The sequence below is a fragment of the Littorina saxatilis genome, linkage group LG2, assembly GCF_037325665.1.
Source record: "Littorina saxatilis isolate snail1 linkage group LG2, US_GU_Lsax_2.0, whole genome shotgun sequence".
Classification (NCBI taxonomy): Eukaryota; Metazoa; Mollusca; class Gastropoda; order Littorinimorpha; family Littorinidae; genus Littorina; species Littorina saxatilis.
In genome coordinates this window covers 22,348,675-22,374,194 of record NC_090246.1, presented here as the reverse complement: position 1 = coordinate 22,374,194, position 25,520 = coordinate 22,348,675, and the positions used below count along the sequence as shown (strand labels likewise).

General features: G+C 42.6%; 1 protein-coding gene across 3 annotated transcripts; it reads left to right on the top strand.

The window, feature by feature from the left end:
• The first annotated feature begins 184 nt into the window (after positions 1–184).
• Positions 185–24,620, top strand: LOC138958491 (ras GTPase-activating protein-binding protein 2-like). 3 transcript variants are annotated; one of them, XM_070329666.1, is made up of 12 exons: positions 185–349; positions 9,874–10,017; positions 11,028–11,109; positions 11,707–11,808; positions 13,231–13,390; positions 15,867–15,969; positions 16,997–17,184; positions 17,558–17,753; positions 18,204–18,394; positions 19,093–19,151; positions 19,336–19,395; positions 20,032–24,620. In XM_070329666.1, exons 2-12 carry the CDS (start codon positions 9,899–9,901, stop codon positions 20,296–20,298), a joined length of 1,527 nt encoding a protein of 508 aa, XP_070185767.1. In that variant the 5' UTR covers positions 185–349; positions 9,874–9,898; the 3' UTR covers positions 20,299–24,620. The 3 variants fall into 3 exon arrangements, with proteins under 3 accessions (XP_070185767.1, XP_070185765.1, XP_070185766.1); XM_070329664.1 differs by having other exon boundaries at positions 17,555–17,753; XM_070329665.1 differs by lacking the exon at positions 185–349 and adding an exon at positions 387–508 and having other exon boundaries at positions 17,555–17,753.
• The last annotated feature ends 900 nt before the right edge of the window (positions 24,621–25,520 follow it).

Sequence of the window (25,520 nt, the reverse complement as noted above, 5' to 3'; positions counted from 1 at the left end):
GCTTTTTCTCCGATCAAATTCAATGATATTACACTCTTTCAAATGGATTAATATATAAGAACAAACTTTAGTACCTTGGGTTCAAATATTGTGTGTGTTGGGGAAACAATCAGTTGTATATAAATTTCTGTTTTTGAAAATACACGTTATCCCCAAAATGCATTGTACTTCCTTCAGCGTGCGCATGGGTAACTGAATTTTAGCCAGTTCTGCGCACTGCACATGTTAGCTGCCCAGAAAAAAATTACCTAAAGTATATTTTGTACAATTTTGACTATCTCAGACTTCATCAACTTTCTCATGTATTAATAAGTCATCGTCTAAATACCAGGACATCTGTTCTTTATCGGTTTGTATTTGTATATTTTTTATGAATATTGTTGTTTCATGGGAAACATGCCGATATCCGGCGTGTGTCTTCCGTGTGTGCTTTCACCCTGAATGTGGCTGCCAATCGGGTTTAAGTTTTAATTGCGCAGCTTTTCATCTTTCATTGACATCGACTTCGGTAATAGTGAAAATGTACTGATTGATTGTTTTGTTGATTGCTTGATATGTTGACTTTTCGTTTTGATCATCCTGTGGTGTGCTTTTTCTGCTCCCCGTGGAAACACGAAAGTAACATGGCGTGCTCGCACATGCTCAGTCAAACTTTCCTGAAAACCTTTGTCACGTTTTTTGGCAGGCTTATTCCATTTAAATGCCCATGAATGTTTTGGTTTTGTTTTATATAGTCTACTCTGCAATTGTTATGTCGTTGTACAGTATCACCATTTTGTGGTAAAACATCCTCATGGTCATTTTGCCATGTGCACTCCAGTGGTCATTGGTGTCTTACTTTCTTTGTTCTGATGTAGACTTCATGGGCAACTCTAGTGTGATTTTTGATTCGATTTTTTGCCTGTTTTACTTTTATTTTCATGCCTTTATTATTCTTGTCTGACTAATGTTTCTGTTTTTGACTAGTTCAAGCAGCAAGAAACACTAACAACTAAAAAGTGAAAGTGAAAGAATCTGAAATTGAGTTGAAGATCTGGATGTATAGATTGATCTTCTTCTGCATTCTTGAGATTCAACTCATACAAACACTTGTTTTACACAACCTGCCTTTTAGTTTTACTTCTTTGAATGTTGTTTCCCCCACACGTTTGGCAGTCAAACTCTGTTTTGGGGCATACATGCCAAGTACTACTGATCAGTGTGTTTCTGTAACCAACCAAACTCGTGTTTGAAAGGATCTTTCTGTGAGTACTTTGTCTTGTGCTTGCGTGCACACCTGAAACAGTATAAGACACCAGCAGATCTACACGGAAGTTGACCTAGGTGGTCAGAAAAGCATCCAACCATATCCCACCAGACGCTGTGATTCCCATCGGCATCGCAAATCTTTGACATGAAAGGGTGGGCTATTGCTCACGTGGTATGGATTTATAATTGTGATCACAACTTTTGAGAGGGACAGTACATCATGCAAAAAAATTACATAAAAAAGCTTTTTTTTTTTACTTTAGCGGGGCACGGGTAGCTCAGGTGGTAGAGCACTGGACTTGTGATCGAAAGGTCGCTGGTTCGAATCCGGGCCGGGATGGACACAGGTCAACCTTATGTGCAGACCCTGAGACGGTATCCATCTCCCTCCCCCGTGTCACCACAGTGGCACGTAAAAGACCTCGGTCATTCTGCCATAAGTGCAGATAACACCTAAACACGCATACACCTGTGTATCTCATCTAAAGTCGGTTTAAAACCCGGGAACATGCCCCAAATGGCTTTGCCGTGAGGGCGTAAAACTTGAATTTCTCTTGTTAATCCCTGGCAGCTGTTGTTTACACTCCATTCTGTGTACAGAAGGTCAACTACCTTTCACCATTAACAAATTGACCAAAAAATTGAGTGACATGTAGGGAGCAGCTATGCATGTCATCCTGGCAAATGTTATGAGGGCTTACTAGCGCCAAAACTAAAAATTAGTAATTAACCCGTGAAAGTTACTAATTTTCACAAGAAAATTACAATTATGACGTAGACAGCTGGCTGCCGGCTGCTAGAGGAGAACTGAAGTGGGCTAGGGACCGGGTTGGGTTGTCTTGGGTCAGTGCTGAAATGGTTACGTTATTGGCTGTTGGCCGAACGGACACCCGGGCTTCATATTTTTGCATGCATGTATTCATGTTTCCAAGGCCTGAGGCTTTTGCTGTGACCCTGGGATCTTTATCGTGCGCATGAAATTCAAGTTTTACACCCTCACGGCAAAGCCATTAGGGGCATGTTCCCGGGTTTTAACCCGACTTTAGATGAGATACACAAATGTATGCGTGTTTAGGTATCGGCCATCTGCACTTATGGCAGAATGACCGAGGTCTTTTATGTGCCACTGTGGTGACACGGGGGTGGGAGATGGATACCGTCTCTGGGTCTGCACATAAGGTTGACCTGTGTCCGTCCCGGCCCGGATTCGAACCAGCGACCTTTCGATCACAAGTCCAGTGCTCTACCACCTGAGCTACCAGGGGCCCACCCACAACTTTATATACCCCCAGGGTTCGTACAGGTCATGGAAAACCTGGAAAGTCATGGAATTTGATTTTTAGTTTTCCAGGCCTGGAAAGTCATGGAATTTCAATTCAAGCCATGGAATTTAACAAAAATAAGAAAGAAAAAAAATTAACCTTTAGCACGCCAGCTGCGATTTTCGTCGCCCAGCAATTCCCCCCCCTCTTTGCCAGCCAGCGGCGATTTGCGTCACCAGCACAGGGCTTGTTCGTATGACCAACTTCTCGTTCGTATTTGCATACGAGAATAATTTTTAACGGCACTTGAGCCAAAGCAAGGCTCACTTCCTTCCGTTGTGTCGTCTGCGCTGCATTTGAGTCGGTTTCGTCGAAGTTTTTTGTTTTTGCATCGATAAAGTACTTTAGCGCTTCGACAAGCAAGATGGAGGATGATGAGTTTGAAACTTTCTTTCAAGTTGTTTCTTGACAACAAAAAGTATGCGGAATTGGAATGAATTACTGAGGAAGATCTTCGCAATGAACTGTGTATCGCGATATAAAAAAAATGACAGTTCGTCAAGTCACAGTGACGGTTACGAAACGGAATTTACGAAAGTGCAGATGGATACAAACAGTGGCTGGTCCAGTTTAGTGAAATGACAGGACCAGCAAACATTACCGATAATCTGACTGCGTAGCAAATGCTTGACTTGCTTGTCGAAGAGACACTACATAGAAACTGACTCAAATTCAGTGCAAAGCAAGCCAGTGTCAAAACTGGCAGTGACAAGACGTAAAAAGTTTGCGTGTTCGGAAATGGCGACCTGTGGATCTAGTCATGGAAAATGTTATTGAGGCTCATGGAAAAGTCATGGAATTTTGTTTCTAAAAACCAGTGGGGACCCTGTACCCCACTTGCAGGGATTCAGAGACCTTAAGTGGTGTGGTAGAACAAAAATGGTATTCCTAATCTGTGAACTAGTGGTATTTACATTCTGATACATTGAGTCCTTTAGAAAGTTTGCAAGTGAAACACGCTTAATTTAAACATATTTCTCTTTTAATTCAAGCTATGATTCAACAATAATTTTAGAATATAACTCCTGAAATGTTCAAATGATGAATTGAAAAGCAGCATCAGAAGACTGTGTATAGCATTAGCAAGGGATATAACTCTGGTGGTTTGTTTTTGTCTAAACCTTCTTCTTTTATAACCTGAGCAGTTAGCCCTTTTGAAGGTGTTGAATTCAAACAAACTGACTTGAAACTTGTTTCTCATTTGGTTCAAGCTATGGTTCAACAATTATTTGAGAATATAGCACCATCTGCAATGATAAAATAAAAGCTTCAAGTAAAGATGTGTAGTACAAGGGAGGTGACTGTTATTTTCTGTGTTTGCTTTGTTTGCGTGACAATTTTCCTTTAATGCAGTAAACATTTGTTACAAAGACAAAAGTAGGTGATAAAATCAAATACCTTCAAGTTTTACAAGATTTTTTAATTATGTGCATCTCCAATTTTAAGTTTTTGTTTAAGCCGCTTCTAAAGCCCTTCTTGAAATTTGTTTACCACTTGTTTGTGTAGACCCCCTAGCAAGAGTGATGCAACCAAACACCTTCAAGTATAGAGTTTTTTTGATTTTGTGCATTTATCCCCCCCCCCCCCCCCCCCCAAAAAAAAAAAGTGTGTACTGTTTTCAGTTTTAAAGCCAGGAGAGGCTTAAATAGCAACTCTTGAATTGCTAAAAATTCACTTTCAGCTGGTTAGTTACAAAAACCTTCAAGTTTACAAGATTTTTTACTTTTGTGCATCTCCAATTTTAAGATTTTGTTTAAGCTTATAAATAGGAGCTTCTAAAGGCCCTTCTTGAAATGTGTTTACCACTTGTTTTTGTAGACCTCCTAGCAAGAGTGATACAACCAAACATCTTCAAGTATAGAGGTTTTTGATTTTCTGCATTCTCCCCCCTTCCCTCCCCCATTTGTTGTTGTTTGTTTGCTGTTATCAGTTTTAAAGCCAGAAGAGACTCAAATAGCCCCCTCATGAAATGCTAAAATTAATTTTCAGCTGGTCAGTTACAAAAACCTTCAAGTTTACAAGATGTATACATTATGCATCTCCAAAAAACTTGTTTGTTCTAAAATCTACAAGTCGGGAGAGGCCACCTAAACCCTCCCTAAAATGCTAACATTCATTTTCGGCTGGGGGGAGCTGCCCCCCTAGACCCCCCAGCAAGGGCGCTGCCCCTGCACCCCGCCAGAGCCTTAGCGGCCCCTGGACCCCGGCCTTCCAAAATGTTCAGTCCTGGCAACATTTTGGGCTCCCACCCATGCACATTCCATTTCCACATATGCTTTTTCTTCTTCAGCGTTTGATGGTTGTGTCATTATATTCTGTGGCCTGCTGATATTATAAACTGGCAAGTTCGGTGCAGGTCTTCGACAGTTAGGAACGTCAGGATCAGGATCGATACATTGCAGGGACCTTTTTAGGTTATCGTCGCAACGGAGTGGAGTCGAATCCTCCTCACCACAGTTGCACAGAGCTGTAGCGAAAATACCTATCTTTTTCATGTGTGCCATGTGCTGAAACAGAAGTCTGTCTGCTCTGCACGACTGAGACGAAAGATAAGGTGTTCGATAGGCTGGTAGCCATCTGACTTCTCTTTAAAGGTAGAAATCCAGTGGTTTGCGATGCATAATTTGTCTTCATCACTCCTTGTCCACTTGCTTATGTCCAGGAATGTGGCAGTGTGCTGGCATTGGTATTCAATGAAGCACTGTGGTCGATTTCCCTGTTTTGCAGTCTCGTTCTGGGTTTTGAGGAATTTGTCGGCCCATGTCTGCTGTGAGATTTTGTAGTGCAGAGTGGGAGTCTGTGAAGTGCAACTTTTTTGGCGTGACCTCACGAGTTGAGGTGCTGTTTTCTGGACAGTGTCCACCTCTGGACAATTGGAGAAAGCGGGTTCCACTGGCGACAGATAGTCGGAGAGGGTAGATAAGAACCCCATGCCCTCCATTTTTTGGTTGCTTCAGCAGAGCCTTGACATGTGTCCATTTCTTGGCTGGAATTGAAAACCTTTGGTGTGTCTCGTCCAGGATGAGAGCTTTCAAAGAGGACAAAGAACAAATGTTTATTTTGAATGTTTTATGTATGTTATTATTACGGACACAAACGCTCAGCAATGCAATTTCTCTTTTAGAGATTAATAAAGTTATTGTATTGTATTGTATTGACAATACCCTGTTCAAACCTGTTTACCAGTACGATTTGGGCGTATTTTGTGCGCCAAATTATTATCGGTACGCACATACGCGACACACGTACAAAATACGCCTAAGAAAAAGTCTAGAATACGTTTTCCAGTGTTGGTGTGCTGATTACGGGATGGTACAACTGATACCGGTTTCGGTCGAAGGGAGATAACCATGACAGCGAGTCTTCAGCTGTGGAAACCTTGTTCAGGTGTTGGCGCGTGCGGTCGTCTGGACAATCTTGGCAAATTGAAGCAGTTTCGGATGACTGTACCAAGTCTAAACAGCAGAAGCAGCAGATTTTCTTGGAGAAATATAAGAAAGAGCCAGGAATTGTGGAGTCTACTATGGGAAAAAGTCATGCACACTGCAAGTATTGTAAATCAGATTTCTCTGTTGCCCATGCTGGGAAATATGACATCGAACGACACTGCAGTTCCAAAACTCACCTGGACAAGGTTGCTGCAAAGAAATCCGCTGAAAGCTGCCAAGGATTATTATGAAGTTCATTCCCGCAAAGCAAATCCTGCCAGAAGAAAAGGCTGTAGTCCGTGCTGAAGCAATGTTTTCTGAGATGATTGTAAAAATGAACTTGCCACTGTCAACCGCAGATGTTATTTCACGAACTTCATCTTTTTATTATCAATCTGTTTGGAAGACACTGGTTATAATGCTATAAACTGACAGGTAAATAAAATTGTTTTATCCCTGTTGTATTGGAATGAGTTAAATTCTGAAGGTGTTCACAAGACATGCTATTCTTACACAAACACGTTTGCACCCATGCGTACATTTTCCCTAGCCCATATGGCTTTGCTTGCAAAGTACACCAACTTTTTGAAAAATACACTCAACTTTTTGGGAAAGTACTCTTGTTTAGGGTAAACGGGTCTGCCTGTTGTCGTTTTACAGGGATACTGGTTTTGATTTTGAATCCAAGGCTGTGTGGAGACCATTCTTTGTGTTTTAGGCTCTCGCAGGGGTTTGGGTTTGATTGGAGGATGTCACTTTTTTCCCTTATGCAAGTCTTCGGCTAGTGATTCTGTCCAATTTGTTTACCTCTGTTCTTGGTGGGATTTTGGAACTTTGAGTGGAGGAGATGGCTCTTAGGTCGTTTGAGCTTTTCTCCTTTGGTGAGAAGGTTTTGTTCTCTTCTGGCTCCCAGAGGCTGAATATTCTACGTTTTGCTTTTCATTGCACCATGGTTTTGTCACTTTTGGTCTGAGTTGTTCGCTGTATGGTTATGCTTTTCACTGTATTCTTCATCAGTCTTTTTTTTTAGAGACTCAATAAATGTTGTCTTGTGCTTGGTTGGAAGAAAGCAAACACTAGTTGCACAGTTTTCTAACATTTAATTTGAAGTGAAATAGATAGTCCGTGTGACTATTCAGGGTTTTATTTACTCGTGCGCCATTGGCGCATTAAATCCGAAAATGTCCCATCACAATTCCCTTCAGTGCGTCAAAGGGCGCATTGAGATTATGTACCACTGCGCCACCAAACGTACACTTTACATCGGATTACACACACACACAGATAACTCGATATAGCGGTTAATTCTCAGATGGCACCATTTTGCATCTTCGGTCAAAACGCGTACAGGCCTCTTGGCGCTTCTTTCCTTCGACTATGTCCCATCGGAATTTGGTTTAAACAAGTTTATTAAGTAAATTTCATTGGAATATTGCCACACACATGATGAAATAAGGAACATAGAGCACAACAAGCTAGGCTTATGAGGCCATCGGAATTTGGTTGAGGGGGACAGATGTCCCATTGCCCTTTTCTCCCAGGCTAAACCCTGCCATTGATGAAAGAACATGTGAAATTTGAAAGATAGATTGCTAACATTCCAAATTAAGAATCAATAATAAAGAAATGTTACCTTTTTGGAACGCTTAATTCCAGACAAAACAACGCATTCACAAGAACCTCAACCTTACAGCCTTTAAAGTGGACAAACAAGAGACACGACCGAAGAAACGCAAAGGATTTTTGCTGTGATTTATCTTAGAATGTTGCCTAGTGGTTGCTACGACCATTTTGGGCACATTCTAAGATAAGTTCCAAAAATTTAAGATTTTTAGAAGTCCTTTGCAGATTGATAGATTTTCAGTGCTTCTGTATACTCGTACACACATTGTTACAACAGACCCTTTTGATAATGATATTGTTGTAATTATTACCAGGCATAAGAACTGTCAGATTTGCAGATATAGTGTGTTTAAATACACTGCCGAACTAAAGTTAAGGGCCGGCCTCTGATTTGCGCAGCTTTCTGTTGTTATTTTTTATGCCAACACTGCATGACGAAAAAATGGCCAACTTGTGTTTTCCAGAAGCCTGTCTCACTGCTGCACGTGCCTGACCTTGTTTTGCACGCATTGCAGTTCAGCAAAACACGATAATTCCCTATAAAATTTGCTCGACTTTAGCTGAAGAAGCAGTATTGCAGTCGGTGTTTGGCATGGTGCACGAGCAAACCATGGCTATACTGAAAACTCCTCAACGAAAGTTGCACAGGAATCGGTATTTAGGGGCGCGCACCAGAGCTCTGAGTAAGCATGCCTCCAAGAACGAAACTGACAACATTGGATCGAGGACGGGCGCTGGGATGGCTGCAGGACGGCGTGTCTGGCAGAGAAGTTTCCAGACGGCTAGGAGTGAGCCACTCTGTTATTCAGCGGCTCCACCAACGCTTCCAGACAACCGGAAGTGCTGTTGAGCGACCCCGGTCTGGGCGCCCAAGATGTACAGATCGAAGAGACGATCGCTACCTCCAGCTCTTGGCTCTACGTAACCGAACCAACACCTGCAGGACGTTGATAGGCAACTTCAGGGCCGCTACCAACGTCACCATCAGTCGCATGACTGTGACCCGTCGTCTGCGTGAGGTGCGCCTGCACTCAAGGAGAACTGTCGTCCGTCCGCCCCTCACACCACGTCATCGCCTGGCCAGAATGGCGTTCTGCCGCAACCATCGGCGTTGGAACAGACAGCAGTGGGGCAGTGTACTCTTTACAGACGAGTCCCGGTTCACTCTCTCTTCCTGTGATGCCCGCATACGCGCTTGGAGACGTCCGGGTGAACGTTTCATCGATGCCTGTGTCCAGGAACATGACGGGTATGGAGGCGGTTCAGTTATGGTGTGGGCTGGCTTCCATCTGCACGGGAGGACCCCCCTGTACCGTATTAGAGGCAATCTTACCGGCGTGCGGTACAGGGATGAAATCGTGAGGCCTCAAATCATCCCTACACTGCAAGCCATGGGTGCCGGCGCTATGCTCCAAGACGATAACGCGACCCCTCATCGCGCTAGGGTGGTCCAAGATGTTCTGCAGCGTCAGCAGATTGTGAGGATGAACTGGCCAGCCCGATCCCCCGACTTGGCGCCCATAGAACACCTCTGGGACATCATTGGACGCCGGGTGAGGGACAATCACCCCCCACCTGCTGATGTGGACCAGCTCTTCCGATTCCTGCAGCAGGAGTGGACGGCAATCCCTCAACAGATGCTCCAGAACCATGTAAACTCAATGCGCTCACGGATCGGTGAATGCCTTGCAGCCCGGGGTGGCCACACCCGTTACTGAACTTGAACAAACTGACAGAACTTTCTTGCCACTTTTCGAAAGGGGGGTGGGGTACTTCCGACGGTTGCTGCGCAAATGAAATTTCTTTGTTGGTGATTTTGTTTACATGACTCGAACGGTTACATGTCGTATTAAAACATTTCAAGGTTGAAGGTGTTGCTTTGATTTGTTGTGTTATGAGAGATGATTCTTCTTCTGGCCCTTAACTTTAGTTCGGCAGTGTAGCTCAAAATGTTTCATTTGCAGAGGAGTGGAGCATACATGTTGCCTTCACTTGTGAGCGCTGCAGAAATCAGGCTATCTGCTTCAAAATATGACTACAGCTTTTAATGCTGTTCTTTGTCTGTTTAGCTTGTGTCTGAAGGCGACTTATTTTCAAGTAGAATTATCAGAGTAGTACTGATAGTCAGAAAGGGTCAAGTTCAGTTAACTTTCTTTGCATTAGACTGAAGCTGTTTGTTTTTATTTTAGCTCATTTAAAAAAAATATATAAACTCTTGTTTTGAGTGCATGTCTCTTTTTTCTTTGTTCCAGCTTCTTAGATCTTTCTTGATAGAAAATGGTCATGGCCAACCCTCCAGCGGGTGAATTGGATGCCGAATCAGCCCAGCACGTTGGTAGAGAATTTGTGCGCCAGTACTACACATTGATGCATGAGGCTCCGTACCACCTACACAGGTCAGTAGAATCTAGTTAATCCCACTGCATTTCTTCAGCTGCAGATATTCTAACGAGTGAAGAGTGGACAATTATACTTAGTGTTTGGGGGAAAAAACCTGGTGGTTTTAGGTTTACTTTGATGCGATATGTATGTATTTTGCTAAATTCAGTGCGTTTTAATCAAACTAATGGATGAATGATGTGAATGCAATCGGGGCATTAGGTTATTTGTCCCCATCTTATTCCATCTATATCTTTAATACTTTTTGAGTCACTTGAGAAAAAGTGACTCTATGTAATCGGTCAGTGTTAGTCTGTCCGGCCGGCCGGCCGGCCGTCCGGCCGGCCGTCCGTAGACACCACCTTAACGTTGGACTTTTCTCGGAAACTATCAAAGCGATCGGGCTCATATTTTGTTTAGTCGTGACCTCCAATGACCTCTACACTTTAACGATGGTTTCGTTGACCTTTGACCTTTTTCAAGGTCACAGGTCAGCGTCAAAGGAAAAATTAGACATTTTATATCTTTTCTCGGAAACTATCAAAGCGATCGGGCTCATATTTTGTTTAGTCGTGACCTCCAATGACCTCTACACTTTAACGATGGTTTCGTTGACCTTTGACCTTTTTCAAGGTCACAGGTCAGCGTCAAAGGAAAAATTAGACATTTTATATCTTTGACAAAGTTCATCGGATGTGATTGAAACTTTGTAGGATTATTCTTTACATCAAAGTATTTACATCTGTAGCCTTTTACGAACGTTATCAGAAAAACAAGGGAGATAACTAGCCTTTTCTGTTCGGCAACACACAACTTAACGTTGGGCTTTTCTCGGAAACTATAAAAGTGACCGGGCTCAAATTTTATGTGAACGTGACTCATTGTGTTGTGAATAGCAATTTCTTCCTGTCCATCTGATGCCTCATATAATATTCAGAACTGCGAAAGTGACTCGATCGAGCGTTTGCTCTTCTTGTTAAGAGCTGTGTTTCAAAACTGGACACTTCCTTGGTGTGTGTGTGTGCAGGTTTTACTCCCAGAACTCGAGCTTTGTACACGGGGGTGTGGAGAAACCAGGAGAGGAGCAGCCTCCAGTGGTTGGCCAGCATGTAAGTTGTGATTGTATTTTGACACTGTTATGATACGCTCTTGTGACAACTTCATTGTTGCTGCATAGAGAATATTTGTAAGGTAAAATTTTTGTGTGTGCTGATATCTGGTATCCTTCTGATTCTAACTTCTATGTATTTCATTTTAATGTTACAACTTACATTGTAATTTTGATGTTGCTGCTACTTTCTCTTACAACTTGAATCTGCAGTATGCCGTGGGGTGGACAACTTGAATCTGCAGTATGCCGTGGGGTGGACAACTTGAATCTGCAGTATGCCGTGGGGTGGACAACTTGAATCTGCAGTATGCCGTGGGGTGGACATCTTGAATCTGCAGTATGTCGTGGGGTGGACAACTTGAATCTGCAGTATGCCGTGGGGTGGACAACTTGAATCTGCAGTATGCCGTGGGGTGGACAACTTGAATCTGCAGTATGCCGTGGGGTGGACAACTTGAATCTGCAGTATGCCGTGGGGTGGTGGGCTAAAGTGTTGTATTGCATTCTGATTTATCTCTACAGACTATAAAAAAAGAAAGACTCACAAACAAAGAAAACAAAAACAATGCTCTTACTATTCTATGTTTACTTGCAGGAGATCCACAAGAAAATCATCTCCCTGGGCTATAGGGATTGCCACGCCAAGATCCGACAGGTGGACAGTCAACCCACCGTGGGCAACGCTGTTGTGGTGCAGGTCAGTGGTCCAAGGCTGTCTTTTGCTTTGCACATTACTGCAGGTCTGCTTATGTCTGACAAGACCCCAGTTTTGTTAACCCTCGTCAAATGTTGGGGTCTCAGCGGGGTCATGTTCGTTTCATAAAAACTTGACGTTGAGGTTATTTAGAATGTTTTTGAAGCTAGAGCTTTGATACTTTGCACACTTCTAGGGTTTTATAATCTCCAAACTTGATGTAAGTTTTCTTGTTAGTTATATGCCAGGCTGTGATGCTTGTAAGTTGCGTCTGACCGGTGCACGGTGGGATGGGTTGCCACCTGTCCGCTACACCTCACTGTTGGCTGACGTTACCCTTCTTACTGAGCCTATATAGCTGTGCGTTTTAAGCTTGTCAAATAGGCTGCCACAAGTCAAACACATGTCACTGTTTACCCGAGTAATTGGCAAGTCTTAAGATTCATATTTATGTGTCCGTCTGTGGACAAAAAAATTAACGTTGAGGTTATCTTGGATGTTTTTCAAGCTAGAGCTTTGATATTTTGCACACTTCTATGGTTTGATAATCTCCAGGCTTGACGTAAGTTTGACTCTCGTCAAGTTTTGGGGTCACAGGGGTCATGTTCGATTCAGGGAGGGAGTCTCCTATCGGATGGGGAAGGGGGAGGGTCTTAACAGGGAGGGAGTACGTCTTATTTTGGGGGTGGGTCTTAAAATGGGGGTTCCACTGTAATGGGAAATGGTGGAGAGTCTTGTAACAGACCTGTTTACCCTTACGATTTTGGCGTAATTTATTACGATTTTCTGAAAAAAATACGCCATTCCGCTATCCGTGTCAAGACTACGATTTTCGAAACGTCCAGGTTACGTTTTCCGTCGCTGTCCGCTTCCGATCCAACATTTTTAAATCTTTTCTGTGTTCCGATCCGTAAATTGTAACCAACACTCTGCGCTCATCTCTCTCTGCGCATATCAGCTGCGGTTTTCGGCGGTAAACTGAATCAGAATGTGCTTTGTCTCGCACAGTTTACAGTACGCCAACATGAAGAGAAGTCGAAAATCAAATTTTTTGGAAAAAGAAGACAGCCCGGCTAAGAAGAAACCTCCAACCAAGCAGAAATTTCGAAAAGAATACACCGAAAAATGGACGTTTCTAGGACCTTTGTGAATGATGGATATAATGTGCATGATTGCGTTTCGCAGACACAGTTGTCATGTGCGTTGTAATTGGCGACGAATGCTGGATGATTACTATTTTTGTGCCAGGATTACTATTTTTGGGGCTGAGCATTACTCCAAAACACTTATGGGGGTAAACAGGTCTGCTTGTAAGCATTTGCTTTTCTTGTTCACAGCATGTATTCACAAAATGTTTCTTTGTGTGAAGGTCAAGTTGCGCTATAATATCAGAATGCTTAATTTTCTCTGGATGACTTTGTGAAGGTGACGGGCGAGCTGTCGAATGATGGCAAGCCAATGAGGAGGTTCATGCAGACGTTCGTGCTGGCCCCCCAGTCCGCCAAGCAGTACTATGTCCACAATGATGTGTTCCGTTACCAGGATGAAGTCTTCGTTGATGAGGAGGAGGATGCTGATGCTGAAGGTCAGTTATCACGGAATACATGTTACTGATCAGTTCTTTGACATGCGTGTATGTGTGTTTTCCAGCTGAAATCTGTCAGCTTTGATGTAGTTTCTTGACTTCTGGAGTTTGGATTTGGTTATCATTTGCATTGACTTTTAGAAATAGAGAATACTACATGGCTTGCTGTGTCGTACCAGATTTACACGAGTTGTTTTTTTAAAATATTGAACTGCGAGCGAAAGCGAGCTGTTCACTATTTGAAAAAGCAACGAGTGTAAATCTGGTACGATACAGCAAGCTATGTAGTATTCTGCTTATCCTACATACTGTACTTAAGTTTATTTTAGGCCCAAAAAAAAAATAGGTCTGTTTACGGTAACCCGACCGACCCTAGTTTTTTCGCGCGACCCTAGACTTTTTTTTGGCATTTGGGGGGAAAAAAAAAATCTTGTTTTTTTGGCAAAATAACGTAAAAATATGGTTTTTTGGAAGGAAAAAAAAAAATCCCGACCTACCGACCCTATTTTTTTGGCCTATGTTACCGTAAACAGACCTTTTTTTGACTCACATGCGAAGCAAAAGTGAGTCTATGTACTCACCCGAGTCGTCCGTCCGTCCGTCCGTCCGTCCGGAAAACTTTAACGTTGGATATTTCTTGGACACTATTCAGTCTATCAGTACCAAATTTGGCAAGATGGTGTATGATGACAAGGCCCCAAAAAACATACATAGCATCTTGACCTTGCTTCAAGGTCAAGGTCGCAGGGGCCATAAATGTTGCATAAAAAACAGCTATTTTTCACATTTTCTCTGAAGTTTTTGAGATTGAATACCTCACCTATATATGATATATAGGGCAAAGTAAGCCCCATCTTTTGATACCAGTTTGGTTTACCTTGCTTCAAGGTCAAGGTCACAGGAGCTCTTCAAAGTTGGATTGTATACATATTTTGAAGTGACCTTGACCCTGAACTATGGAAGATAACTGTTTCAAACTTAAAAATTATGTGGGGCACATGTTATGCTTTCATCATGAGACACATTTGGTCACATATGATCAAGGTCAAGGTCACTTTGACCCTTATGAAATGTGACCAAAATAAGGTAGTGAACCACTAAAAGTGACCATATCTCATGGTAGAAAGAGCCAATAAGCACCATTGTACTTCCTATGTCTTGAATTAACAGCTTTGTGTTGCATGACCTTGGGTCAAGGTCACATGTATTTTGGTAGGAAAAATGTGTAAAGCATGTGAGTCGTATGGGCTTTGCCCTTCTTGTTTTTTTTTGGCCTTACTGAAAATGTCCTGCAGTCGAGGCAGCTAAATTGAAGACGCTTGTTTTGGAACCTCGATCTCTTCCAAAGCTTCGTGCAATCTATTACGTCAAAGCAAAGAAACGTCGCTCTGAAAGTGTGGCGTGACGTGTGTGTTCTAAAAATTCATCGAGGGTAATTAGCGAGCGCAATTTTTGACTCACATGCGAAGCAAAAGTGAGTCTATGTACTCACCCGAGTCGTCCGTCCGTCCGTCCGGACGTCCGTCCGGAAAACTTTAACGTTGGATATTTCTTGGACACTATTCAGTCTATCAGTACCAAATTTGGCAAGATGGTGTATGATGACAAGGCCCCAAAAAACATACATAGCATCTTGACCTTGCTTCAAGGTCAAGGTCGCAGGGGCCATAAATGTTGCCTAAAAAACAGCTATTTTTCACATTTTTCCCATTTTCTCTGAAGTTTTTTAGATTGAATACCTCACCTACATATGATATATAGGGCAAAGTAAGCCCCATCTTTTGATACCAGTTTGGTTTACCTTGCTTCAAGGTCAAGGTCACAGGAGCTCTTCAAAGTTGGATTGTATACATATTTTGAAGTGACCTTGACCCTGAACTATGGAAGATAACTGTTTCAAACTTAAAAATTATGTGGGGCACATGTTATGCTTTCATCATGAGACACATTTGGTCAAATATGATCAAGGTCAAGGTCACTTTGACCCTTATGAAATGTGACCAAAATAAGGTAGTGAACCACTAAAAGTGACCATATCTCATGGTAGAAAGAGCCAATAAGCACCATTGTACTTCCTATGTCTTGAATTAACAGCTTTGTGTTGCATGACCTTGGATGACCTTGACCTTGGGTCAAGGTCACATGTATTTTGGTAGGAAAAATGTGTAAAGCAGTTCTTAGTGTATGATGTCATTGCTAGGTTTCGTTACCCTAAAGGTCGAGGTCAAGCATGTGAGTCGTATGGGCTTTGCCCTTCTTGTTGTTTCTATAATGACGATTGTCTCAGTGACTTTGGCATCATAATCAGTGGAAAAACAGGTCCCTGCCAGACTTGCTTGACATGACCTCATTTACATGATAAACACACGTGTGATTTGAACGATTATTATTTCACGGGTGTCTCTCTCGTGTATGTAGGATAAACACTGCTTTTTTTTTTTTTTTTGCCTGAAGGTTTATAATTTTGATTTTGCAGAGACAGAAGGTTTCTCTGAAGTGGTGGAGAACGGGTCTCCATCAGAGTCTCCTCAGCAGCCTCAGGAACCCTTGTACTTCGAGCAGCCTGCCCAGCCCATGAGGTGAGCAGCCCCCTTTTTTTTTTACCAGGACTCCTGTATAGGGTTAATTAGGTTAGTGTGTTGTGAGGTGTCAACTATTTTGAAGGATTCACTATATGGGTCACCTTAACCCCTTCACTGCCCACCCCGTATGTAATACGTGGTCATTTTCGGTTTGTCGTACGCCCATAACCGTATCTCGTACGTGGGATTTGTGTCAACAACATTTCAGGACATTTCTGAAAACTAAATGGGAGGTAACTAACTACAAGAAGTGATTTATGGATTACCACACAGAAGAATACTTTTATGGGCTGTAATGTGAGTACCTGATATTTGACACCAGTTTTAGCAGTGTTTTGTGTGGTTTTACATGCTGCAGTGTGTGTGTGTAAGTCTGGAAACTGTAATTGTTGACAAAAATGGTCATATCAATTTTTACTATAACAATCACAAACAAAGTCCAATGATCATGTCATCCTATAATAGCCAAGGGTATAAGCAAATCACATGCCAAAGATCTAAGAGATATCTCAATAAATGATCGAGCAGTGAACAGATTAGTGAACCTACCAAAGAAAGCGAAATTTTGCCCTGGCACACAGCAATACCAAAATGCTGTTATACTGTGGCAGTGAAGGGGTTAATCTGGGATAGATTTACATAGAACAAGACTCGTTTTGCAAAGAGATATGGCTACACTGCCTGTGGCACCTGAAACAAAAAATGCAAAATTTACAGAACATTTTGTATGAGCAAGATACTTGGATACAATTTGCCTTCCTTTGTATGAATGGACAAGGGTGTATTTGTAGCTGGCTATGATGAATGGAACTTGCCCTCTCTGACCTCGCACTGTGCTGAGGAAAGTTCTTTTCAGTGTACTCAAGTCTGAGCCAGATTTATGTACTTATCTATGGTGTAAAACTCGGGTAATTGAAAATTCTTTGTTTCTTCAGTACAAAGTTGTTTGAGGTTTGAGAGAGAGGAGAAAATAATAACTGGTTGGGAGCTTACAGCTGCAATGAAGAGTCTTTGTTTGTGACAGCAACGGCTCTGTGCATGACGAGGAGGAGGAGGTTGCGACGGTGGAGAAGAGCAAAGCCCCGGAGGAGGCTGAGCTGGAGGCGGAGATCGACTCCTTGGACATTGAGGAGAGTCAGCCGACGTTTGACAAGGCGGAACCTACGCCCGTTGTCGAGCCCCCTGCTGAGCCTGAACCAGAACCTCAACCAGGTGAGTCTTGAGTGCCTTGCTTGTTAGTCTTTGACTTGCCTGCGTTAGCACAGAAGGTTGACTGTCTGAGGGTTAAATCTTGAGTTCTTAGCAGTTTGATTGTATTCTGGCATGAGTTGTATGTACCTTTGCTTTAAAATAAAATATAAACTGATTGATCTTTGGTTGTCAATGATGGTTGTAAGTTGCGTCTGACCAGTGCTTGGTGGGACGGGTTGCCACCTGTCCGCTACACCTCACTGTTGGCTGACGTTAAAACCTTTTACTGAGCCGACCACTATATCAAAAATGGTTTTGAAGGTATTTAGTAAAAATGGTTTACTTGTTATATGGATTGTAAGTTACTAATATAGTCATTTTTTCTTCCCAGTAGCTCCCAAGCCGTGTTCATGGGCAGCCTTAGTGAGGGCGCCCAACTCTGCCAGTGCCTCCCAGTCTACACCTACCTTTGGTACCGTTGGGAAGCCCAGCCGCCCCGTGGAACCCAAGACAGAAACCGGCCCTGCTCCCTCCAACTCTGCTACTGTGTCTCCCGGTGGAACCCAGCCTCAGCCCCAGCGGGCTCCCAGGTGGGTCTGGTTTTCTTCACTGTTTTGAGTGGAAGTTCACTGATTGATACTTGTATGCCAGGCTGTGATGCTTGTAAGTTGCGTCTGACCGGTGCACGGTGGGATGGGTTGCCACCTGTCTGCTACACCTCACTGTTGGCTGACGTTACCCTTCTTACTGAGCCTTTTGAGCTGTGCGTTTTAAGCTTGTCAAATAGGCTGCCACCTGTCAAACACATCTCACTGTTGGATGACATTACCCTTTTTTGATGAACCTTCAAAGCTGTACCTTGTAATCATGTCTGACAGGCTGCCACCTGTGAGCTACACCTCATCGTTGGCTGATGTTAATTTTGTAAAGCTGTTTTTTTACAGCTGGTCAGTTACGAGTACACGAGTTTTGTATATAGTCGTGAGGGACTAGAGAAATGATTTTGGACATCTTTTCAAGTGTCTTTACACCTTGTGCAGACCCCCAAGGGAACGGTTTGAGCGTGACCGCAGCAACATGAGTCGAGGGGAAGAGGGAGATGTGGACAGTCTGAGTGGTCGGCGTCCAGCTGGAGGAGGCGTGGGCAACAAGTACCCGGACAACCAACAGCTCTTCGTCGGCAACCTGCCGCACAACATTTCTGAAAGAGAGCTCAAAGTCTTCTTTGAACGTAAGTTCCACCAGGGTTTGACTTGATACACAGGGTAGTGCTGAGAATAATGGTTGGTGTGCATTAGAAGTCTTGTTTTCTTCACTGTTGGAGTGGACGTCTATCTGTACTTGATACTTATATGCCAGGCTGTGATGCTTGTAAGTTGCGTCTGACCAGTGCACGGTGAGATGGGTTGCCACCTGTCTATATGCCTCACTGTTGGCTGACGTTACCCTTTTTACTGAGCCTTTAGATCTGTGCATTGGAATTTTGTCTGATAGGCTGCCACCTGTTCACTAAACTTCAGTGTTGGCTGAGGTTACACATGTCACGATGTGTCCACACTTTGGGTAGATCATTATGATATAGGTGTTTCACTGGGGCCATAGACCCTGTCTGAAATGTCAGCAATGTCTATGTTTATTGAAAACTCAGCTGTTCTGCTTATGTTATTTCTCAGAACATACTTCCTATGCATCTTGGACACATCTTCTGAGCTCTTTTGCCTGGACAAAGGGTTACATACAAGTATTAGCTCTTGGGTGGCATTTAATTTTGAGGTCCAAGGTTTGTTTGATGGTTTAGTATATCGTACAGAGTGGTATTTGAATGTTAGACGGATCTAACGCTGCTCAGAGCACAACTTTATGACTTCCATGCATGCTTATTCCTTGTGTAGTGCAAACGTTCTTAAATTGTACTCTCTCCTGTTTCAGATTGGGGAAAAGTGGTTGAGCTACGCATTAACACCAAAGCCAGCGGTGGGAAATTGCCTGTAAGTAGTTTTACTTTAAGATCTTCACTTCACAAGTGATCCCTTTTAGTGGCTTAACTTTCTACCAAAACTATTTTAGCTGTCCACACTGTTTCTGGAGTAGTAGCAAGTGTATCTATGATTATGGCATTCTCTGTTTGTCTTTGGTTACACTAATCAATGAAAATGTGCTCTTGTTTTGCAGAACTTTGGTTTTGTGGTGTTCGACAGCCCTGAACCAGTGCAGGATATTCTGAAGCAAAAGGTGCGTTTCAGACTTTTTCTTTTTCATAACCATTGTCTTCTGCACAGCTTTCTTTTGCCCGATTTGTTTCATTAACTTTAACGTCAGATGATAATGTTAAAAATGTTGGAGAACTCACAAATACATGCTTTGTTTTCATGCTTCAGTGATTCTTCTGCTGCATTGATAGGATTTTACTCCCACATACGGGCGGGGATGTAGCTCAGTCGGTAGCGCGCTGGATTTGTTTCCAGTTGGCCGCTGTCAGCGTGAGTTCGTCCCCACGTTCGGCGAGAGTTTTATTTCTTAGTCAACTTTGTGTGCAGACTCTCCTCGGTGTCCGAACACCCCCGTGTGTACACGCAAGCACAAGACCAAGTGCGCACGAAAAAGATCCTGTAATCCATGTCAGAGTTCGGTGGGTTATAGAAACACGAAAATACCCAGCATGCTTCCTCCGAAAGCGGCGGGGTAAAAACGGTCATACACGTAAAAGCCGTGGGAGTTTCAGCCCATGAACGAACAAACAAACTCCCACATACACTTAACATTTTTCTGGCAGGAGTCTTACAAGTTTGACACTGCCCCTTCGTTCAGGCAGCTGTATTCTGTATTGGGGGACGTTTCTGTGATTGACACAGATGTTTCTTGTTGCAGCCCATCAAGTTTAACGGGGAGCACCGGCTGAATGTTGAGGAAAAGAAACCTCGTGGCAGTGAGGGGCGCCCCAGTGGTCGCGGTGCTCCTCGCGGTGGAGGTCCAGGGGGATCTCGCGGCGGCTACAGCGGTGGACGTGGTGGCGGCGGCATTAAGACCGGTGGCGGCTTCGGACGTCCCAATGACGGTGAGCGACGAGGCATGGGCGTTGGAGGGGGAGCTCCACGGGGTGGTGGTGGTGGCATGTCCGGCCCCCCCCGTCGCTGAGTCGTCGCCTTGGATCTAGAACCGACTCTACTGAACTGTTCCCCCTCCCCCGTCTCCCGGAACCCCCTCACACACACACACACACACACACACTGTCCCTGATAAGAGTGCTCTCAGCGTGAGACTGACTTGACCTTGTGCCGGCAGTATGCAATGCCTGTCCCTAGTCGTGGGTGATTGAGTGTTGGTTGCTGACTTTTTCGCTGTGAGGGCAAACTCTGCGCAAGACGAGATGAACAGTGAGGTGGCTTGCTCGATGTCCCGAGACTCGGACATGACACTGACAGTGATATCTACAAACTGAGTAGCCCGAGTCCTGTTGGGTCATCTGGCAACCACTGCTACCATCTGATCAATTGGATTTTCTCTCCTTCTCCATCCAGCAACGTGTTCAATTGTTTAAGTGCCAATGTCACCTCGGACAAACGTGCAGACCTTCAGCGCAGAACTGGTCTTGGCTGGTTGACATTGGCTGAAATGCATTGCTCTATGTATACTGTCGGAGCAGTCAGTGGAGAGTTCATTGGGGACTCATCACTCTTCTCTGAATGTACATGTTGCAATGGCTCGTTTTGCGCACTTTGCCCACCTGTTGATGCTCGTGGAACAGAATTGCATATTTCCTGGTACATTCCCCCAGTCCCATTCGCCCCTCTTTAAAACAGAATTATGGAAAATTATTTGTTTTTTGGTGGGTGCCGTAGGTCAAGTGCTTTAGCTAATTAACAAATGCAGCTTTTGTGCACTGTAACATCAACTAGGGCTGTATATGTTAAGGTTACGTTTCCTTTTTTCTTCTCAGCGGAGGCATGTCATTTTGTAAATGAGTTAATACTATGCAAATCTATCTTTCCTCATAGAAAATTCGCTTCAGGTTTCATTAACTATCTTGAGAAAAAAGTCTTTGTCTACCAAAGGCTCTCAACTTTGAATGTTACGCTTCGGGAGAATATTCCTGTTCCATTTGTAGTCGCAGTTTCAACTACCATAATTAGGGTGAATTGGTACAGAGGTTTGGTAATTTATGACATAACTCTATTATTGTGAAAGAGTCAACGCATGCCTGGGGCCGGACAGAAAGTCTTAGTGGTTAGTGATTGCCTGTGTGCAAATGTTACGAGTCGGCTACTGAATGGCAGGCCCATTGAGAATAAAAGGCAGTCCTACATCACTGGTGACAACAAACTAAGAAATCATTGCGCTTACACTTTTTGCTCCATTCTCCACCCATCTGTTTCTCTCTTCTCTCAGCCTTAGTTGCAAATGACATCCAAGAGGGACAGCTTTCAGCAGTGTTAGACTTGTGAGATCTCATGCTCACGTGTGACTTGTTAGCTAAAGGCAGAGTGAGCATTAGGTTACACAAGTTTGAGTGTCCTCCCTTGGTAAAAGGGTGAATGCGAATACTTGAAATACCATGTACACTGCTGTGACTAAAGGGGATTCTACTCAAGTTTTGCATCAGTGCTGTTAAATTACTTTCTTGGGGTCAGTCTGATTTCACAGTTTTGTGTGTTACAGTGATTGTTGATCTCGTCTGTAAGTGTGTAAAGCGCATCAAGGTGCAATGTTGGTACTGTAGTTTGTTGAATCAAAGTTTGGGGTTGAGAGAAGCAGTTCTTCGCTTACAAGCGAAACCATTTGTGCAGAAGTTCAGTTCTCTAGGCTCAAAAGCTGTTTCACGAAAGAAGTTTTCACTTCAAACATCAAATTATTGCAGAAAAAATTCTTCTATGACTTTTTGGCCTTTATTCTTTTCTCTTTGTTTTTGGAATATTAATTTAAAGTTAATTTTATTTAACTTGTAGTATTAGTAATCGAAAGATGTTGCTTGCGAACGACGAAGAAGAAGAAAGATGTTGCTGAAATGTAAAATTTATTCTTGTTGAACCAAAGATGCGTGATTTTGAATTATTTTGCAGATTTGATTGGTTTAGAGTACTAAATCACAGTTGTTTTCTAACATGTTGAACACGCATTGGTTGCATTATTTTTGTTTGCGTTTCCGTTGTCTATCTACAGTTTGCTTTCTTGGTGCGGGAACTTCACTCTGTAGGCACCAAACTCAATCCAGCAGTAATTTCTATCAGTACATTCTTAGCCTGTACCGAGAAAAGCAAGCTTTGCTTTCTTATTTTGTCAATCTTTAGTAAGATGAGAGTAAAGTGATTAAAGTAGTATTTGGGATAAATAGTTCAAGATTTCAAGGGAATCCAAGGTTGTTGAGCTGGGATGATGTTATTAGCAAGTCCTTAGGACAAAAAGTTTTTTCCCTGTTGATTTGCTGCCAGATGCCTTTCTAAATTTCTGTCGAAAAGCAACATTTAGTTAACTACTGTGAAGCTTTCATCTTCTTGAAGGCATGTGCCTTTCTGTAATCTTTAAGGTAACAGAAAGGGACGTATAAAAACAAGGGTACAGTTTTCGTAACGATTTTGAGTCGGGTTGTGAGGCGCGCATGTGAATTGTGATTCTCCTTGCCTGTCGACCTGCTTAGGGAAACGTGATGGAGACTCTTTGTTTCTGTTTCACAGATGGACTTCTGTACTCTGCGAGAGGTTTTATTTATCTTTTTTATGTGTGTATGTTCTGAGTGAGACCAATCCCTGTGAAAGAGACTGTATGTTGTGTGGTGAAATGAATCTGACAAAATAAGAGAACAGTAGTGTTAAAGTGTACATAGAAATTCCCTTGTCTTTTCGCGACCTATTTTGTCTTGTTTTGGTTAGCCCCCTTTCCTCCATATCATTTTAGGCAAGTTCATCACCAGTGCCAAACTATTTCTACTCATTGATCATCTCATGTTCAATAATTGTCATGTCGCTATTGTTTTTGTTCCCGAGTTCATCCTATGATATATTATATTGAAGTCCATGCATTTCAGTTTATGAATCAGCTAGTTTCATATAGTTGGACGGTTTGGCAGTCCTGGTCTGAGTGGTGGTCCTTCGCAATATGATCCAAAAAAGAACAAAATAGGAAAGTGAAGGGGAAAAAAGGAAGTGGTCAGAGACCATTTGCCTTTCTCTAATTAGTCAAATGAAGGAGATTGGACACACAGAAAAATGCTATATTGATAGTTAGCTATCAATAAGTGTGGTCTTTTTCTGGGTGTGCTGCCTTCTCTTAGCTAACTACCTGTTCTTTGTTTGGGAGTTGTGGCGACATATGTTGACAATTTTAACAGAATAATGAAGTACCCAGAGGCTGTCTTGATAAAGTTTTCAGTTTAAGGTATGAAAAAGTTGTGTAAAAAATTGGTTGTCTGCTTTCTTTAACTGAAAAGTTTATGTGGACAGTCGTTCAGCCTAAGACACATTACAAAAATACACTTCCACAGAGATGAGTGGCTGGAAATTTGTATTTTATATTGGTACCAGTACTTCGCTCTGAACTTTGTTTGAGTTAAAATTGCATGGAGTGTTCAACATATTTTGGCATGATTTTCCTCCATCTTCATGGGTTGTTTTGAAGCGTGATGCAGAACATGAAAATAATTAACTTTCCAGGTGGTCTGTGGTTATTTTTGTACCCTCGGGTGAAATACACAGCCCTACAAACAGCCCGTTCTGGTGGAATAAAAGGCCAGCTTGTTTGTACTTTAACTGAATATTTTTCTACTGTTTGTAATGGGTTTTTGTACTTGTTTGTCTTATTAAAGTTTCCTGTAGGTGTGTATGTAGTTGGCATGGCAAGAGAAGGTGTTGCTACATCTGCCTTATGCGTTGAAACCATGCACTCAAAAATAATTCCTTTCAAAAGTAGAAAAAGGCAGTCTGGTGTAAAAAGCTTTTGCATTTATAGATGTTGATCCTTCCAAAGGTTGCAACTGATGAAGCTGTCCATCTTTCAGTAAGCAATAGTAACTTTAACAACAGCAGTTTTGTGACACAATTTTCCTTCTCGCTTCAAGAAGTTACAACAGCTTCACTTGTATGTGATCAAGCTACACACATACTTTTCAGCTTCAGTTCAAGTTGTTGAATGTCCTTTCTTTCCCTGCTTATGTGGTTGTTGCCATTTGTCAGGGAAGGTTAGAAAAACAAGAGCCACCTTGCATTTTTGTATTATCAGTTGATGCTTGGGTTCTCTTTTGGGTAGTGCCAACTTTTTCTGATAGATGGCATCAGCTGTTGGATGTAAGGATAAGCTAGTGTTCATTGTTGTCACTGTTCTGCATGCTGTGTCAACACTAAGCAGCTGGATGTTTTGGAATCAACTGACCATTTTATGTGCAGGATAGTGTCCGGAACTTGGCAAGGGAATGTGAAAGTGGATTGCATGAATGAGTGGGAATGAAATAAAGTGTTTTTGTGTCATTATTTCTGGTGGTCTTTGTGTATGTATGAACTAAGTGTGTGTGTGCTGTCTACTAAACAGCAGACTGCTGTGTCGTTGGCCTCCTGCAGTACAATAGCTACAAAGACTATCATGGTCATTGGGATGTGGAATACAGACCTGGGAATACAATTTCTCCATATTTTGTACGCATGACTGTCGAGAATACGATCAGTACGGTAAAAATACGACGAGAAAAATTCCCAGACTACTTTTCTTCACAAGCCGATCCAGTATTTTGACACGTACATGATTACAGTTTTGTCAGTAAACATTGAAGAAAGGATTTGTTTGAAATGTATTGGTCAACTTAATTCACGCTGTGACGGACGCGTGTGAAGCATGTTTTAATCATGGATGTTCAAATGCTTTGTGGAGTACGCTCATTTTACTGAAAATACACAAAGTTTAAGAATACTCGGTGCAAAACAGGGGTTCCCAGATCTGGGAATACCAGCTGTGCGAGAGACCGCATTTTGAGCTGAACGAGTGTTTCTAACATTACTAAGGAAGGGGTAGAAAGTTTTGCAGGCATAAGGCTGATGTAATTGATGTAAATTCCTGACGGTTCACAAGCCACTCTTTCTCTCAAACGCACACATTGAGTAAAATGAAAGACTTCAACTGATTGTGCTAATAAGTGTTTATTCAAATAAATTACTTGCTTGCATCATCACTTTGGTCTGCAATATCACAATGTACAAAAGTGTGGAGAGTATCACATTGTTCGTGGTATTTGGTACACAGAGATGAACCAAAGGGGAACTGAATTTGAACTTTTTGGTGCTCCCCAGAACGCTGACAATATGCAAAGGCGACGATGCATCCACACATACACAAAAAGAGAAAACACGGACAGAAGCAGGAAATCACACAAAATCAGA

Bases quoted from the DNA above. Each gene is read 5' to 3' on its own strand.
- LOC138958491 (XM_070329664.1), top strand. From the start codon at position 9,899: ATGGTCATGGCCAACCCTCCAGCGGGTGAATTGGATGCCGAATCAGCC. The intron at 11,110-11,706 runs GTAAGTTGTGAT...GTTTACTTGCAG, and splicing joins CTCCAGTGGTTGGCCAGCAT to GAGATCCACAAGAAAATCAT. The intron at 17,185-17,554 runs GTGAGTCTTGAG...TTTTCTTCCCAG, and splicing joins TGAACCAGAACCTCAACCAG to TAGCTCCCAAGCCGTGTTCA.